Source organism: Polistes dominula, unplaced genomic scaffold (assembly GCF_049000335.1).
Source record: "Polistes dominula isolate Pdom_NZ unplaced genomic scaffold, Pdom_raw_medaka contig_22, whole genome shotgun sequence".
NCBI lineage: Eukaryota > Metazoa > Arthropoda > Insecta > Hymenoptera > Vespidae > Polistes > Polistes dominula.
This window is the reverse complement of record NW_028300966.1, coordinates 1,244,777-1,260,535: the sequence shown is the minus strand read 5'-3', so window position 1 is coordinate 1,260,535 and position 15,759 is coordinate 1,244,777. Positions and strand designations below refer to the sequence as shown.

At 33.9% G+C, this 15,759-nt stretch overlaps 1 protein-coding gene across 1 annotated transcript in view; it reads right to left on the bottom strand.

Annotated features, from left to right (window-relative positions):
- The window catches only part of hwt (SH2 domain-containing adapter heavyweight), a 178,045-nt gene that overhangs the window by 39,396 nt on the left and 122,890 nt on the right, over positions 1–15,759 (bottom strand). Inside the window, 1 exon segment of the mRNA XM_015326666.2 lies at positions 3,573–3,692. Coding sequence (XP_015182152.2) covers positions 3,573–3,692 — 120 coding nt within the window.

The window sequence follows — 15,759 nt, the reverse complement described above, 5'->3', positions numbered from 1 at the left end:
AAAGGAGGGGGAAAAAAAGAGAAGAGGACTCCCTGGTAACACATAAATTCGTGGATGTTTATACGGAAATTACGAAGGTAGCTTTCAAAGATAGGGGAAGTAAATAAGTATGGTGATAAGAGAGAGAGAGAAAGAAAAGTCTTGGATCGGGCTGTTGAAAATTTCACTCTTCAATCGAATGCATAGGACTTTTCCCTTCAATGTAAACATCACCAATGAGGTGTATTCATTTCAATGTGCAATCTGAAGAAGATTTTAGTTTTATTAATTCGATAAATTGACAAATCTTTATAATTACTTGTCTTATGATCAAAGAGATTTTATAATATATTATAATATTAATATATTACAATTATTTGTAATATTAATTTGTAAAATTAATAAATAAATTTTTTTTTATATATTTTTATATATTATTTATTAATATATTATTTTATATTATTTTAAATTATAATAATAATATATAATTTATATTATTTAAATTTTCTATTAAAATGTCACGATCAATTGAAGATTCAATTTTTAACCAATAAAATAATAAGATAAAAAAATATAATAATGCAATTATCGATAGATAAATGTCTGACATAATAATTCAAGTATATTAAACTTAACCACCCGTAACAATTTTTTTTTAAATTTTATTTCTGCTATATCGCACAAACCTTTCGTTACTTTCTACAAAATGAGCGAACGATTTTAAATGGAGTTTACCCTCGACCAACGATTACGGTGAACTTCGTAAAAGGTAGTAGTTGTTGTTTCCCTTCTCTCTTTCTCTTTCTCTCTTGTCGTATGCTTCGTCGATAATCCTATCGATTTATGGAAGGACTTTAAGCCGATTATTCGACCACTGTATTATAATCGAATACGATCATTAGCTAGAACATAATCATACCGACTTCGAGTTATTTACGATTGTCGAGCACGTGCATTTTACCTCGCCTTGTTATTGCATACCAATGAAGTCCTCTTGATCCTCCGTGTATTCCCTAAAATAGCCAATTTCTACATGCTTCTCACTCTCTCTCTCTCTCTCTCTCTCTCTCTTTCTCTAATTCCTTGTTAATCCTCAAGTGAATTTGTTAAACATAATATTCGGTATTATTACACACTCACACATCTCAATATGTAATCATTTATATCTACAATCACAAAATAATTCTTACATTTACATTTATTTTCATTCAAAATTATTTTACTTTCATATTATTAATAATATTTTATTTTTATTTAAAAATAATTTAATATACAAAATAATAAATCTGAAAATGTCTAATATGACATATAACAATAAATGTATAATATATTTAATCACATACACATCTATTTTTCAAAATAATAAAAAAAAATGTGATAGTACATTTAGAATTCAATATTAAATAAAAATAAAAAAATAAAAAAAACATAACATATTCCATTCCAACCCTCGAAAATAATGTTGGCCTGGATTTCATTTTCGTTTTAGTTCTCAAATGAAAAGAATAAATAACAATGTGTAATAATAAAAGTATGAATTGTTGTTCCAGCATGGTTTCTAAGTTCTTCGAAAGAAGAATAAGCATCGAATTGAAGAAGAAGAAGAAGAAGAAGAAGAAGAAAAAAAGGGCCATTGTTTAAAGTGATAAATGCGAGAACGACAGCCCGTCCTTCGACCTAACGCATAAAATAAAGCGCTAAAGTATTAAGTAGGGCTTACGAGCGAGAGTCATAACGATTCACCCTCTTGAGAGTCAAGTGCCACCACCACCACCATCACCACCACCACCACCACCGCTACCATCATCTTCTTTCTTTCTTTCTTTCTTTCTTTCTTTTATTTTGTTTTACTTTCTTTCTCTCTCTCTCTCTCACACACACACACACACACACACATACATACATACACATACACTTTCACTCGATCTCAAGATACGAAAAGCACTTTCAGTTGTGGATAGGGGTGACAACGAGACGAAGGAAACTTTTGTTCGACGCTGCTTCCAGGTGTCCTTCGTACCCACACCCCCTCCTCCCCATACAACATTTTTTTCCATGCTCCCTCCCTCCCTCCTAGTTCTTCCCCTTTCCCTTTTTTCTTTTTTTCGTTTCTTCGACGAATTTCCCAGACAAGAATCAAGCCCTTTTCTTTTTTTTTCTTTTTTAGCAACCATACATACGATCGAAGACAAACCAACTACCAAAAAGTTACCTTTTTGATTGTAGAAACAAAAATACATTTTTTTTTTTTTATATATTTCAAATTAATTTCTAGATGCTCGTACAAAGTTTCAACATAAATTCGTTCTCTGACACGTTCATGCTCAACCTAGCAGCAGTCAATTATGTTAGTTATAGAAAGTTAACGAATCGTTGAAACGTTCAAAGTGGACACGTAAAATATTCGAAAAGTTTTTACTAACACAGATCATTGTCATACGTTCTAACACATATTCACCATTCCCCATTATCGAATAATCGTCATACCAACCCCTATCGTATCGAACGAAAAGATACTTTTACAAAAATCATGCTACTATGTATCAGAAGTAGTGTTTATGGTTAAGTAAATGGGTACCCATGCTGGTTCTGGTAGTAATAGTGGTAGTGGTTTTGTGCTTGAGCGGAACGGGGAATCAGGTGGGTGAGGTTAAAGGTGTGTGTGGGTGGTTGGTGATGTTTCAAGGGCAGAAGCATTTAGGCGCAACGCTCGAGGCAACCCCACAGCCGCCAGAAACTGAGTGCCGGAGCAATTATAAGCAACGCCGGAAGTCACCGTTCTCCACTACCACCCCTACCCACTCTCTACCACACCCCCTCATCCCCCTTTCGACATTCTCTATCTTTCTCTTTCTCTTTTTACTCACACAGCAAGCATTAGGTGCGGCGGCCTTGTTTCTCTCAACCATCCTCGACGAGATCACCACACCTCTCTCATTCTCTCTTTTTCACTCTTATTCACCACCCACGTACCACCACCACCACCACCCTTGTCACCCTCACGTAATCCCTCTCGTAACCTCCTACCTTCCTATGCCCGACGGGTATTTTGTCACCGTCGTAATTATATTTCTCCCTTCAGCCGATTTTCCGGCAGTTCGTCGAGTGAAAATATCAATACTATCCGTTCAAACTTTCTGATGGTAAAGATGCTTGAAACCATAAGAATTAAGAAAAAAATAAAAATGAAATATAAAAAATGTCGATAAAATAATTTTACGATCTTTTACAAATTGAATCTTTGTCTTTTCTATTGGATAACGTTGAGTTATGGTCATTAACGTTGATTTTATTTTGTAATCTGATGAACTCCTGCAATTACTCATAGTATTTATGGGGAATACATTTTTTCCTAGAAAACCCTTTGGTATATTTGTTAAGAATATGATTGTTTAAAATTAAAGTATATTATTATGATTAAATGATACTAATCACCAATTGACAAATACTAGAATGAATTTATTCTGTATAAATAAAAAAATGGTTGATATAATTTTGTTATTTACTTTAATCAATATATATATATATATATAAAAATGTCGAGAATAGAAACTAGATAATTCAAAAAATAGAAAGAGAAATAAAATACTCACGTTCTCGACAGTAGGACTTGGCAAAGTCCACTGAATCGAGGAAGTTGCAGCAGCAGCACTTGCAGGACGTTTCTTGTTTACGAAGTCGACTGGTAAACTGTACTCGTCGCACAATGAGACCTGAAAAATAAAAAAACAAATGGTATATAAGTATCTGTTCGAACGTATGAGAAGAAAACAAAGAAAACAAAAAATCCTAAACGTTCATTGAATTTCTATCACATACACACACACACAGAACAAAACAATTACATCAGAAAACAAAATGTCTGTAAAAGGAGACAGCTTCGTATCAAAGATTCAAATTCAACCCAACAAGAATAACAACGAAAAGATTTTTTTTTCTGCAAAGGGTATCCTCTAATTACCTATGTCCTGTTTCGAGCACGTGTCATATAAAGGGAATAGGGTGAACAACGTATGAAATGAAAAAAAAAAAAATTTCATGTAGAATAAAAAAAAAAAACAAGAGAAAGAGAAGCAGAATAAGGGTCTAACAACCAAAAAAAAAAAAAACAAAAAACGAAAGAGCATTTGAAGTCGAGTCAAACAAGGATTTTGTAGCACTCGACAAATCGCAGGGTAAGCAAACTCAACCATCCCTACCAGTCAAGCAACGAATGAACGAACAGGAATGGGTCCAGCTCATCAGCGATATTTACTGTCTGTTGGAGAATCGATCTATCGATGGATGCCCTCGCGAGAATAGTCAGCAACAGCAATAGCAGGACTATTACCAACAGGACACCAGCAACAGCAGGAAGACCAGGGAGTTTGTGTGACACCCTTCCTTCTTTCTCACAACCTAACGACAAAGCTCCCAAACTAGAGAGTGAGAGGATCAGCAACAGCACAGCCTACCACCTAGGTCCGTGCGTGCATATAAATCGAGACAATCGCGAATCCCCTGAGGGGCGGCTTATCGCGCTGCTGGAGCTTGGGAAGCAAGCAAGCAAGCAAGCAAGCAAGCAAGCAGGCTGGCAGGCTGGCAGGCTGGCAGCTTCGTTTCTACTCGGTAAAGGGACTAAGGGTGATGGTAGTGGTGGTGGTTTTCCCTGTAACACCAACCCATCTTCGACTCTCCACGCGGATATATCCAGGGAATGCCTGCCCCGTTTTATTCTCCGAGACCTCGCATGCAAATGGCCCGCGCATTTTATTGTGAGCAAAGAGAACCCTATATGAATATATGGTGAAGTGGTAAATGGAAGAAAAAAATTTCTATAGAGGGGAAGGGGTGAGGTTCGGGAGACTTGAAAAGGATTAGAGTAAAAGGGTGGTAATCGAACCTTGCCGATAATCGAAGATCGTTTCTATTTTTTTTTTTCATTTTGTGTTTCTTGGTTTTATGTGCACTTTTTTTAGGGGGGGGGGGATTCTTTAATAATATGTTTCAATTAACGAATGTTTATTATTATTATTATTATTATTATTATTAATTTATTGGAAGTTTCTAGACCAATGATAAGAAGATCAGCTTAGAAAAGATACATTACCAACTTCCTGGTTCTCTTGTCAATTCTTTGAAATTGATACTAACAAGTGGTAACGCATTTCCTGAACTAACAAGGCTTCGGGCAATCACCTAGACAGGAGGGGGTGACATCCCTGTTTGTCACTGGACGGAGGAAGCCAAATGCGAACTAGGCCGTCTCGTCAATACCATTTTGTTAAATAAATATTAAACAGAGTTAATAATAATAAATAAATAACAAAATGACTAATTCACCATTCAACTCAAACCTGTTTTTTTTTTTTTTTTTTTTTTGAACAATCCAAACGACACAATTCTCGCTATAATTCAATAAAGAATATTTATGTTCACTTTTCTTTTCTCAAGAGCACGCATTCTCCCCGTTGCTTGAAAGCAAAGTAAAAGTCAACGACGACAACTACAACGAAGCTAATGTTCGAGTTGAGTTGGTAATACGCATACACACATATACAGAAATATACAGTGAACCCTCATAGTAGTTGCAAGTCCCGTTCCGCATTTCTCTGTTCCCGTTTCTCCGTCCGGCATCTCGCGGGTGAGCCGAGATTAAGCGAGAATATTTAGCAAATGTTTCGCATAAATCAAAGCCCGCGCAATATGTTCTGAGTTTCGAGCGAGGCTATGTAAATTCATGGTAATACCAGTGGCCACCCCGTGGAGAGAGAGAGAGAGAGAGAGGAAGATTGGGGGGGGGGGCGAGAGGGTGGAAGGAGAAAATTTCGATTCGGCATGGAAAGAGGTGGTTTAAGGGGAATGAAGAGACGTGGTCGACGAGTGAGATTGAAAGAGAGAGACAACCGATGAATGAGAGTGAGTGAGAGAGCAACAGAAGGAAGAACCAGTAGTAGGAAAAGCACTGAACGAGGGTGGCAGAGCGCGTATTTCATGAACCCCTAAAGCAGCCCTGAGCATTGCTGCAACCGCCACAATCCCATTCATTCTCTTTATGGGCTCCCAAGTATTCGGGCACGGGCTTGAATAAATCGGAAATTTGCCCATAAGGGTAGTAGTAGTAGTAGTAGTAGTAGTAGGACCTACCGATTTCTACTTCTTTTACGATTTAACTGGTCATCTTTGACAATACACAACAAGTTAAATAATATTCTTCATTATATTTGTATTTATTCTTGAAAACAATGTGTGAGAAGTTTGTTTGACGATTTTATTATGAGTTTGATGATGTCTTACTAAAAGAAAGTTTGATAATACTTTGATGACAAGTAACAGGTCAAAACTACTACTAAAGAAAAAATGAATGAGTGAGTGAGAGAAAGTTGTTGAGACCGTGCAAACAGATCGATCACGATGACATAATTAACCCTAACTTGGTCTTGAATAGCTAAGGGTTTCCAACGCCCGAGTAGAATATCTAAACGGTTGTCAGTAAATTGTAAACTTAAACGTATCGAGGGAGAGAGGAATACTACATTTGAATTAGCGACTACCTGTTTACAATAACATCGTGTTCTGAAAACCCACCTAGATCAAATCGGATTCATAGTACAACTAAACATTTCCATAATGGTACAGCATGGAACAATTATATTATTCAATGATTAATGGTTTCCTAACATCGAATATTAATTTATACAGGTACAGTATAATATCTTTGGAATATGAATCATTTTGAATTCATTTAATTTAAGTATTAAATAATTATGACAAAAATCTTTTCAGGGGGTAATATGAAAACAATGTGATTTAGATGATTCATCTTAACAGATATATGTACAAATAGATTCTTTCATTATCAGATATCCATTAGGTATCTTGACACAGTACAAGGATGAGAGGAAAAGATGAACGAATGAACCCCCAAAGATAGGTTCACGTAAGGGTTCATATATATATATATATATATATATATATATATATATATATATATATATATATATATATGATTTCCAAAGAAATCTCAAGAGTCTTGTACCTTTCGTTAATAAAAAGCCCAACTTTTCCATTAACCGTTCGCGATGGTCAGTCAAGATTTATTGAGAACCATAGATCCTTACTAAAGTCTAACGAAAATAAACCACGAATCTAACGAGAAATCAAAAAAAAAGAAAGACTAACCATGATCAATGACAGAAAAATGAGCTCAAATTCGAACGAGAAACCCTTAGAGGGCTACAAAGGTACTTTTTTTTTCTCTTTGCAAGCGTAGAATTCTGCAATGTTCTATCTTTTTTCTATTCTACGTAGAAGAAATGTATTAAATTTTCACGATAAGATTCTTGACAGGACATGAGAGAGAACTTAGCCAAAGACTATTCAACATAGTTTCCGAATTTAGTTTATTCGAAAAGGTTTTTCGTACCTTTTTGAGAAAGAACTTTCAGGTAAATCAGTTTTTTTTTTTTTTTTTTCAGTAAATCTTCTTCCATTTGATGAAATTATTTCATTCGTACAACAAAAATTACGATTTTAATAATATTTTCATTTCAAATAGGAAATTAAAGTTTGTTCACAATTGAACTGAACTGACAAAAGAATAAAAATGTTGAGAAAACAAAATGGACGTTTCAAAACTTTTCGAAAGAACTATAAAAGACCCTTACAATTACCAATAAATCAACATAGAAATACGAATAATCTGAAACATTATTGGATGTACTTAAATCGATCAGCTGTTTCTCTACTTAAATGGAAAATAAACTTTCACCGATAGTATCGGAAAAGTGGAAATTCATTGAAGTCAAAGTTTTCGAAGAAAGCAACAAAAGAAAAGAAAAGAAAAGAAAAGAAAAGGGACACTGTGATTTCAAGATTTGGGGAACACGATAGACCTTTCGTCTTCATTTAAAACTGTTCCGAGTATTTCTCGTAGCTTTCCCTTGGTATCCTTTGGTCCTTCCAATCCTGTAGAATCGTTCCTTGAGAAAGGAACACGCGGCGGGCCTTTTTGCCATGTTTCAAGTCCTTTGTGGGGTCACGAAGGGTCGCTCAAAGAGAAGGAAATTCGTTCAAAGTCACAAGAGTACGTTTCCGTTGCTAGTGACAAGAAAGAGAAAGAGAAAGAGAGTAGGTGAGCCAAGGGTCTACCAAGCTGTTCCTAATCGTCTACTCTCCTTAAAGCTAAGTCCATCCTTCTTGCACCTCCTTCTCTCTTTACCCTTCATTCATCTGGAATTTCCTACAAAGCCCTCCTCTTCTTCTCCAACATCTTCGTCAGTCTCGTCATCGAAAGTTCGACCAACCGAACGGAGCGTATAAGAGTAAGCCACAGCTCATGGTGATGCTTCCACCATAAGCTCCATTCGATGCTCAATTATATCAAGTACCAAAGTGGAAGAAGAACTTTGGTTTACCAAAATTTCAAACTGTTACGAGTTACCCATAAAGAGAACTTTAACCCCATTATCATTATAAAACTAACGTAATTAATTTCTTACAAAATTTGATCAATATTATAATATCCAATATAAATAATTGAAACAATCTTTAGTTAAAAATTTAAAAAGATCCTTTAACTCTCATTAAAGGAAATATTCAAAATACCACAAAGTCAGGAATCTAAAGACCGTATAACAGGAGAAACGTGCTGGAGGGTGACGAAAAATGACTATTAGTAAGATAGTCTAAATCATCTCGTGATAATCTTAGGTGCCCTGGGCAATGGGAGGGAAGAAGCTGCAGAGAATCACGGGAAAGGGTTAAAGGAACCTACCATCACCTATGTGGATGCAAAACATGTAACACTACTGACACATCTTTATTCCAACTTAAACACATACTCGTATATATGTGTATGTAATACTCGTCTACGTGCTTCAGGACCCCTCTTCTCAACACGAAGCTTCCTACGTAGTCACAGAAACGCCGTGATTGTTCCACCGGTTTTCTCTATTGGGATAAACGTCTTCTCTCCTACCCTTTTACCCTCTTATCACCCCCTTATCCTATGACGGAAAGGTTTCTCTCTGTAGCATTGGTCGTTCGCGGAAGCGGAACCCCCATTGCCTAAGGGGCTGCTAATTGATTTTAGAAGTTCCTCCTTCGGGGCAAATCTCCATCCCCTTCGTCTTTTCCCATCCCATTCCCTTTTAGTCATGCTGCCACCATCATCCTCGAACAGAACACCCTTCTTCTTCTACTACTACTCCTCTCCACGAAGCTTTTAGCAAAGACGCTGCAAGAACCTGATGTTACTATCGCGACTACTAACCTAACGAGTAGAGTCTCATCTTCGAGATATTCTCGAAGAACAAGCCTGATTCACTCGGCCAACTCTTCACTTCTTGTTTCTCGTTAAACGAAAATAGGGATTCGTCAATCCTTCAACCTAACCCATAGCTCATTTACCATCAACTACGACGTTTCTATTAAACTGAAAACAATGTCAAACTTTACGAGACGTCATAGTTAAGAATTACCTTGTCAAACTCATTTCACATCTAAATCTTCAGATAGATGTTTAACGTTTGCTTTAGAAACAGACTTCCCTTGCTCGTTGGTTTCTTCGGTAAAATACGTATTATCTCGTCGAATGATTCCTCCTTTATTCGAGTGTATAAACAAGAGGATACTACTTCTAACAACAAGTGGAAGGATAATATAACTGAGGGTAATTATCGGACTTTTCTGATCATTCTCAATCGTTAACTTTCAAGTAAGGATGATAGATTCTTGGAGTTTGATGATCGGATAAAACACGAACGGTTATATTATGAAAGACTTAAAAGACCGAAGTACCGTGTTATGAAAATGGTAACAAGTCTTTCAAGCCTTAGGGAACGTCTGCTGCTATGAGGAACCATGAACTTGCTTGCTTAGTTGCTTGCTTGCTTGCTTGCTTGCTTGCTGGAAACAGAAAAGAGGAATGAAGAAGGGTGGGTAGTTCGTGGTGCTTGTCAGTCGTAATCAGTGCTCTACTGCAACACAATGCGTCTCCTAGTGTGTTGAAACGCTTTCTCTATCCCTTTTCTCATGGCTTTCACCCTTTCCCTTTTATTTCTCTCTCTATCTCTCTATCTTTCTTCTTCATCGTCAGACCTACCACCTAACATTCACATTCCTCTTTTCTAGGAAACGTCTACTCCTCCTCCTCCTCCTCCTCCTCCTCCTACTCTCACGTCACGTTCAAACATCCGAACCGTCTCACAATAAGCTTCCGGTTTATTAAAATCTCTTCTCTCTCTCTCTCACACACTCATTCACATTTTCATTTTGTCTTTCTCCCTTCCTTCCCTTTTTGTTTCTCTTTGTCTAAATTGTACAGATAAGTGGAGTTACTTCGATTCGTTCGTTCGTCCCTTCGACGATTTCACATTTTAGTATTCTTCCAGGATCGTCCATTAAAAGTGTGAGAGAGGGAGAGAGAAAGTGAGAGTCAGACCAATACGCGAGATATCCAATCTCGATGTTAACGATGTCGGTGGTATTCAAACCAACATTTCTTTCCTTTTTTTTTTTTTTTTTTCGAAGGGCTACGTGATTTTTCCTACGACGAAGATTTAATAGGAATATATAACGGATGGGGAGTGTAAAAATATATGAAGGGTCGTCACGTTCCTTCGATTTCTCTTTCTCTTTCCCTTATAACGAATTGACATATATATATATATGTATGTTTGGATAAGTTAAAAATGTTGTATTTTTTTAAATAATATTTGTACCTTTTGAACATTTTCATAGTCTCTAACCGTTATCTATCCTTCACGCTTGAACGAACATTATGCTAACCCAACAACCCTTCTTAGGGTCGTTTTAGGAAGTACCGTAAAAGCGTTCTAAGGAAACCAATGTCGTTAATATCTCCCGGTACATTTAATTCGACTTTATTTCCGCTAAAAGTACGTAAAATAATGTTGTAGAAATCGGAAGGAAGGATTGATCGATGAATGAAAGAAAAGTAATGCATAAACGTGATTACATTTATCAATAAATAATATAATAAATAATACAACAATATAAAAAAGCATTGAATCTCATTATCATTAATTTAATTTTAATTTTAATATAAAAATTTAACCCTTAAGTGGAATGGGTGGTGAGGGTTAATCGAGATGTAATACCCCTACGAATTTTGTTGTTGTTTTTTTTTTGTACGAAAAAAATAAAAGAAATGATGAGATTATGGTTGACATCAAGGATTATTACGATACTTCCTATACGTTTTCCTGTTTTAAGAGACCAATTTGATAACTGTAAGTATGACAAATGTGTACGGATACGAGACAGCTCTAGAGAGAGCTTTGGGTTTGCGAAATTACATAGGATCTTCCGAAGGGATTATATCCAAACGAGTGGTATATTTTATTCGCGGCTCGACAAACAAACGAGTTGCCAGAAACATCTGGAAAAAAGAATATTTTTCGTTGTCCGCGAAAAAAGAATATTACGTTTATACACATGTTGTATTATTAATAAATAAATAAATAAAATTATTATCTCTTTCTCTCTTTTTAGTTCGAGTTATAGATTTGAAACGAAATATTTCAATTAAAGTGAAACAAAAAAAAACACAAAAATGAATGAAACTGTGAACAAAATTTCGTTAGTCAACCCGAGTGGTTGGACTTCCAACTTGCTGAATATATGCTTGACAAAAAAAAAAAAAAACAAAAACAAAAAAAAATACTGAATAAGCAGAAAATTCGTATGAATGATGAATAGAAAACGTAGTTGCATTTGTTCGCAACCATTCGACGATTTGTTTCAAAGCTAAAAACACACAATTCGCCGAATGTCCGAAGAGATAGTCGAACAAATCCCACGATTTAACGTTTCCCTCGACTTTTACCGTTAACCCTTTACACCCATATCCATACCCACACCCTCATCGCACCGATTTGCCCTCAAAAACACGAAGCAACGCGGGTTTTCCGCGACTGGACAGACGTCACGTTGCTCCCTCACACACAGCAGTAGCACACGTGCATAATTAACGAAACGTGACGTTACTACAGATTGATAAATTTTGACGTAACACCGCCACAAACGACACGGATCTACCCCCTTATAGTTCTCTCTCTCTCTCTCTCTCTCTCTCTCTCTCTCTCTGATTCTGGCTAACGATCATGTACACAGGAAGCTTTCCTCGTTCACGAACTTTCCGAAAGCCAAAGCCGCAATGGGAACATCCTAACACGCTTCTATCCTGTGGTTTACCGATGATCATTTCGATCATGTTATTCAAATCCCTATACCTTCTTCCCTAAGCCCTATTCTTTCTCTCTCTCACCCTTCATGTCACTTGCTATACATCTATCATTGTCCTAAAGTATCGTTTTGTGCGATTTCAGTAGTACGAGTCAATCAATGGTCAGACGCTACAAGAAAAAAATCATTCGTATAAACTCAAATGACAATTAAATTATATAGGAATTTTTTTCTTTATCAATTAAATAGTTAAATAAATAAATATAATTATTATTTAATAATAAAATACAATTTTGAGAAATAAATATGAGAATATTTCTATTAATTATTACTATTATTATATAGTAAGTAAAGTAGTATTACTTTGTTAACTAATAATTATTGTTATAAGTTAAATAACAATTAGTAATTATTATTATCTAGTAGATTAGTTATCTAATAACTAGGGAATATGTAATTGACCAATAATTAATTGTCACAAATCATTCGTATGACCCTCCCTTACCTTCCCTGTTTCTATGTCCAGAGAACGCATTATCCTCGGACACGAGGATAGATATCCTCCTAAAGGATGACTAGCTCGGCAAGGATAATCGCGTCTTCGACGATAACAACGTTATCGGCAAACCAATTTCGAATCGGCCCAAGTTACGAGAGAAGCTCGATTGTAACAATTAAGTCGTACAATTGACCGATCCGTTCACGTTCTAAGCAAGGAGAGAGGTTGGCTCAAGTGATTGGCTCTCTGTTTCTCCATTTTTTTTTCTTCTTCCTTTTTATCGTTTTTTTCTTCAATTTTCAGATATTTCCAAATAAATCCTGACAATGTTTTTTTGAACAATTTGACTATTTATATTTAATTAATAATTGTTGTTTATTGTATCGAAACATTGTTCAATATTTTCAATTAATATTATAGTAATATAAAAATTGTTATAATTGTTTGTAATATTTTATTTATAACAAATAATCAAATGTATAATTTAATATTTAAATAATAAATAAATGAAAAATATTATTTAATTATAAAATTATATATTTAATAGATATTTAATTATTATATAATTAGTATTATATAATTAATATATAATTAATTATGTAATTAAAATTATATATAATTTATTATATAATAAAATATTACAGAGTAGATAATTCCACATTATTATTTTAAAAACTAACAAACTATTACCAATATTTGAAAATATATCTACCCAAATTGATCTATTTGATAAGATATTGATTGAAATAATAAAAATAGTTCCATAAAATAAATTTATATCAAATTTAAATAACAACTATCAATTAATTCACTTAATACTGGACATGTCGTACGTAATACGAGATAACCAGAGGGGTGAGATAGTAAGAGTCTATTGACTGTAATAGATTCAAATGGTTTCAGGGTACACTACTAGGGATATGGTTGTGTGGTTATGGTTATCGTCTTCTAACACCGTCTCGTCTCGGCCATCAAAATTAGTGGATTAAGTTTTACGATAGATGAACGAAGAAGAAGGGACGACCTAAATTCTACCCATATCAAGTTGCATATCATTAATTAACATTTCATTTCTATTACTTTAGAATACTGTCAACTTGATAACATCATTTTTAATTAATTCATTAAATACAATGTACATACAACTATTACAGACATTTTCATGTCTCATTGAATTTTATTAGATATTGATAGACCCCCTTTTGAAATTGATCGTAGTCAAAGAGATGTACGATTCTAATGGAACGAACAACCCCTTACCTAACAAAACCTTTCCAGATAGAGGGATGCCAATAAAGGGAGAGATTTCTATGTACTTACATTATATCGTAAGTAATTCCGCATGATCTATGAATTTAATTAAGTAATTATACAGAAAGGCATACTGCACATTAATCATTGCTACTCATATCGATTTATCTTCCTCTCTCTCTCTCTCTCTCTCTTATTTCCTTTATCTCCCTATTTTGCCACTACTCATCATCTTTCATCTCTTCCTATACTTTCCCGTTTATCTTAACCCCTCTCTTTCTCTATCTTATTCTCTGTTGACTGTGGTGCCAACACTCTCTTCAAGTCCTGATTCCATTGTCCCTTTACAATAATAAGTGTTCCCGTTCACTTTTGGCAATCCCTCTTTTAAGGAAATGATCCTCTTAACTACGTACTTCTTCATCATCAAATCTTAGTTTAATCACTTTTATTTTTTTCTTGTCTTTCAAATTTACCAAAATTTATATAGCAAATAGCTATATTAAATATATAGTTATTATAATAATATATATTATAGCTATTATATTATATTATTATTATTTATTGTATTATAATTATTATTATTATTTATAATTGGCATTAGGAACCCGAGAGTTTATTGCCGTATATATAAATATTTGCTATATCTATTTATTATAGCTATATAACTATATTTTATATATATAAATATTATAACTATTTTTTTTTATTTATTATAGCTAGCATAATTTACGAAAAACTATATATTTATTATATAAACTATATATATATTTATAATAATAATAATAATAATAATAATACAATAGCAATAATATTAATACAGTAAAATTAATAATAAGTAATTAAATTATAGTTTATATATATAATAATAATTTTTGTTTAATTAGGAAAAAGAATAAGATAGATGAACCCATTTTTTTTTTTAATTTCAAATTTAATTTAAAAATATTAAAAAATAAAAAATAAAATTCTTCGAAAAATTTGATTGATTGGTCAGCAATATTTTAACCTTGAACTTCTAACATAAGTCGAGTAATACTTTGAAAAAAAAAAAAAAAAGAGAATACAATTTTAATTCTTTCATCTAATGAAAAAAAAAAAAAAAAGAAGAGAGAAGCCTATTTCATAGTTTTAAGGGTTTACTAAAAATTGAGTCTCTCTACAGGTCATCGCTAATTGGGTGCTGTAGCAACTAAATTGCGGTCACCTTGTTAGAGAGAGAGACTTCTACAGACTTCTCATGAAAATATATCTTTCTCTGGTAGTGAATGAAACACATCCCTTCCCTTTTTACATATAAAGTGAAAATCTTCTATAGTTATATCGTACCTGTTCGTGTATGTGTGTGTGTGTGTGTGCGTGTGTAGGTATAGGTTGGTATAAAACGCGTTTATTGTCTTTTAATGTTGGCTCACACAACCACCATTCACCCACTCGCATGTAACTTGAAATATCGCGGAACAAACGAGTTGGTATTCGCGTCAATTAATTACGAAGCTTATCGTTATCTCCTTCTCTCTCTCTCTCTCTTTATCTCTCTTAATCTCTCTTTATCTCTTTTTCTCTCTTTTATTTTTATTACTCTTAATTGTAACACATTGATACTTAATTTTCCATTTTCATTTTCAACGTAAAATAAATAATATCTACCTTGCATATACATATATATATATATATATATATATATATATATATATATATATATATATATATATATATATATAATATGTATATATTATCGTAGTATTTTGTTATCTGTTTTGTTTCTAAATAATTTGTTTAAAAAAAAAAGGTAAGATAAAAAAAATTATTTAATTACATTAAAAAGAAAATATATATAT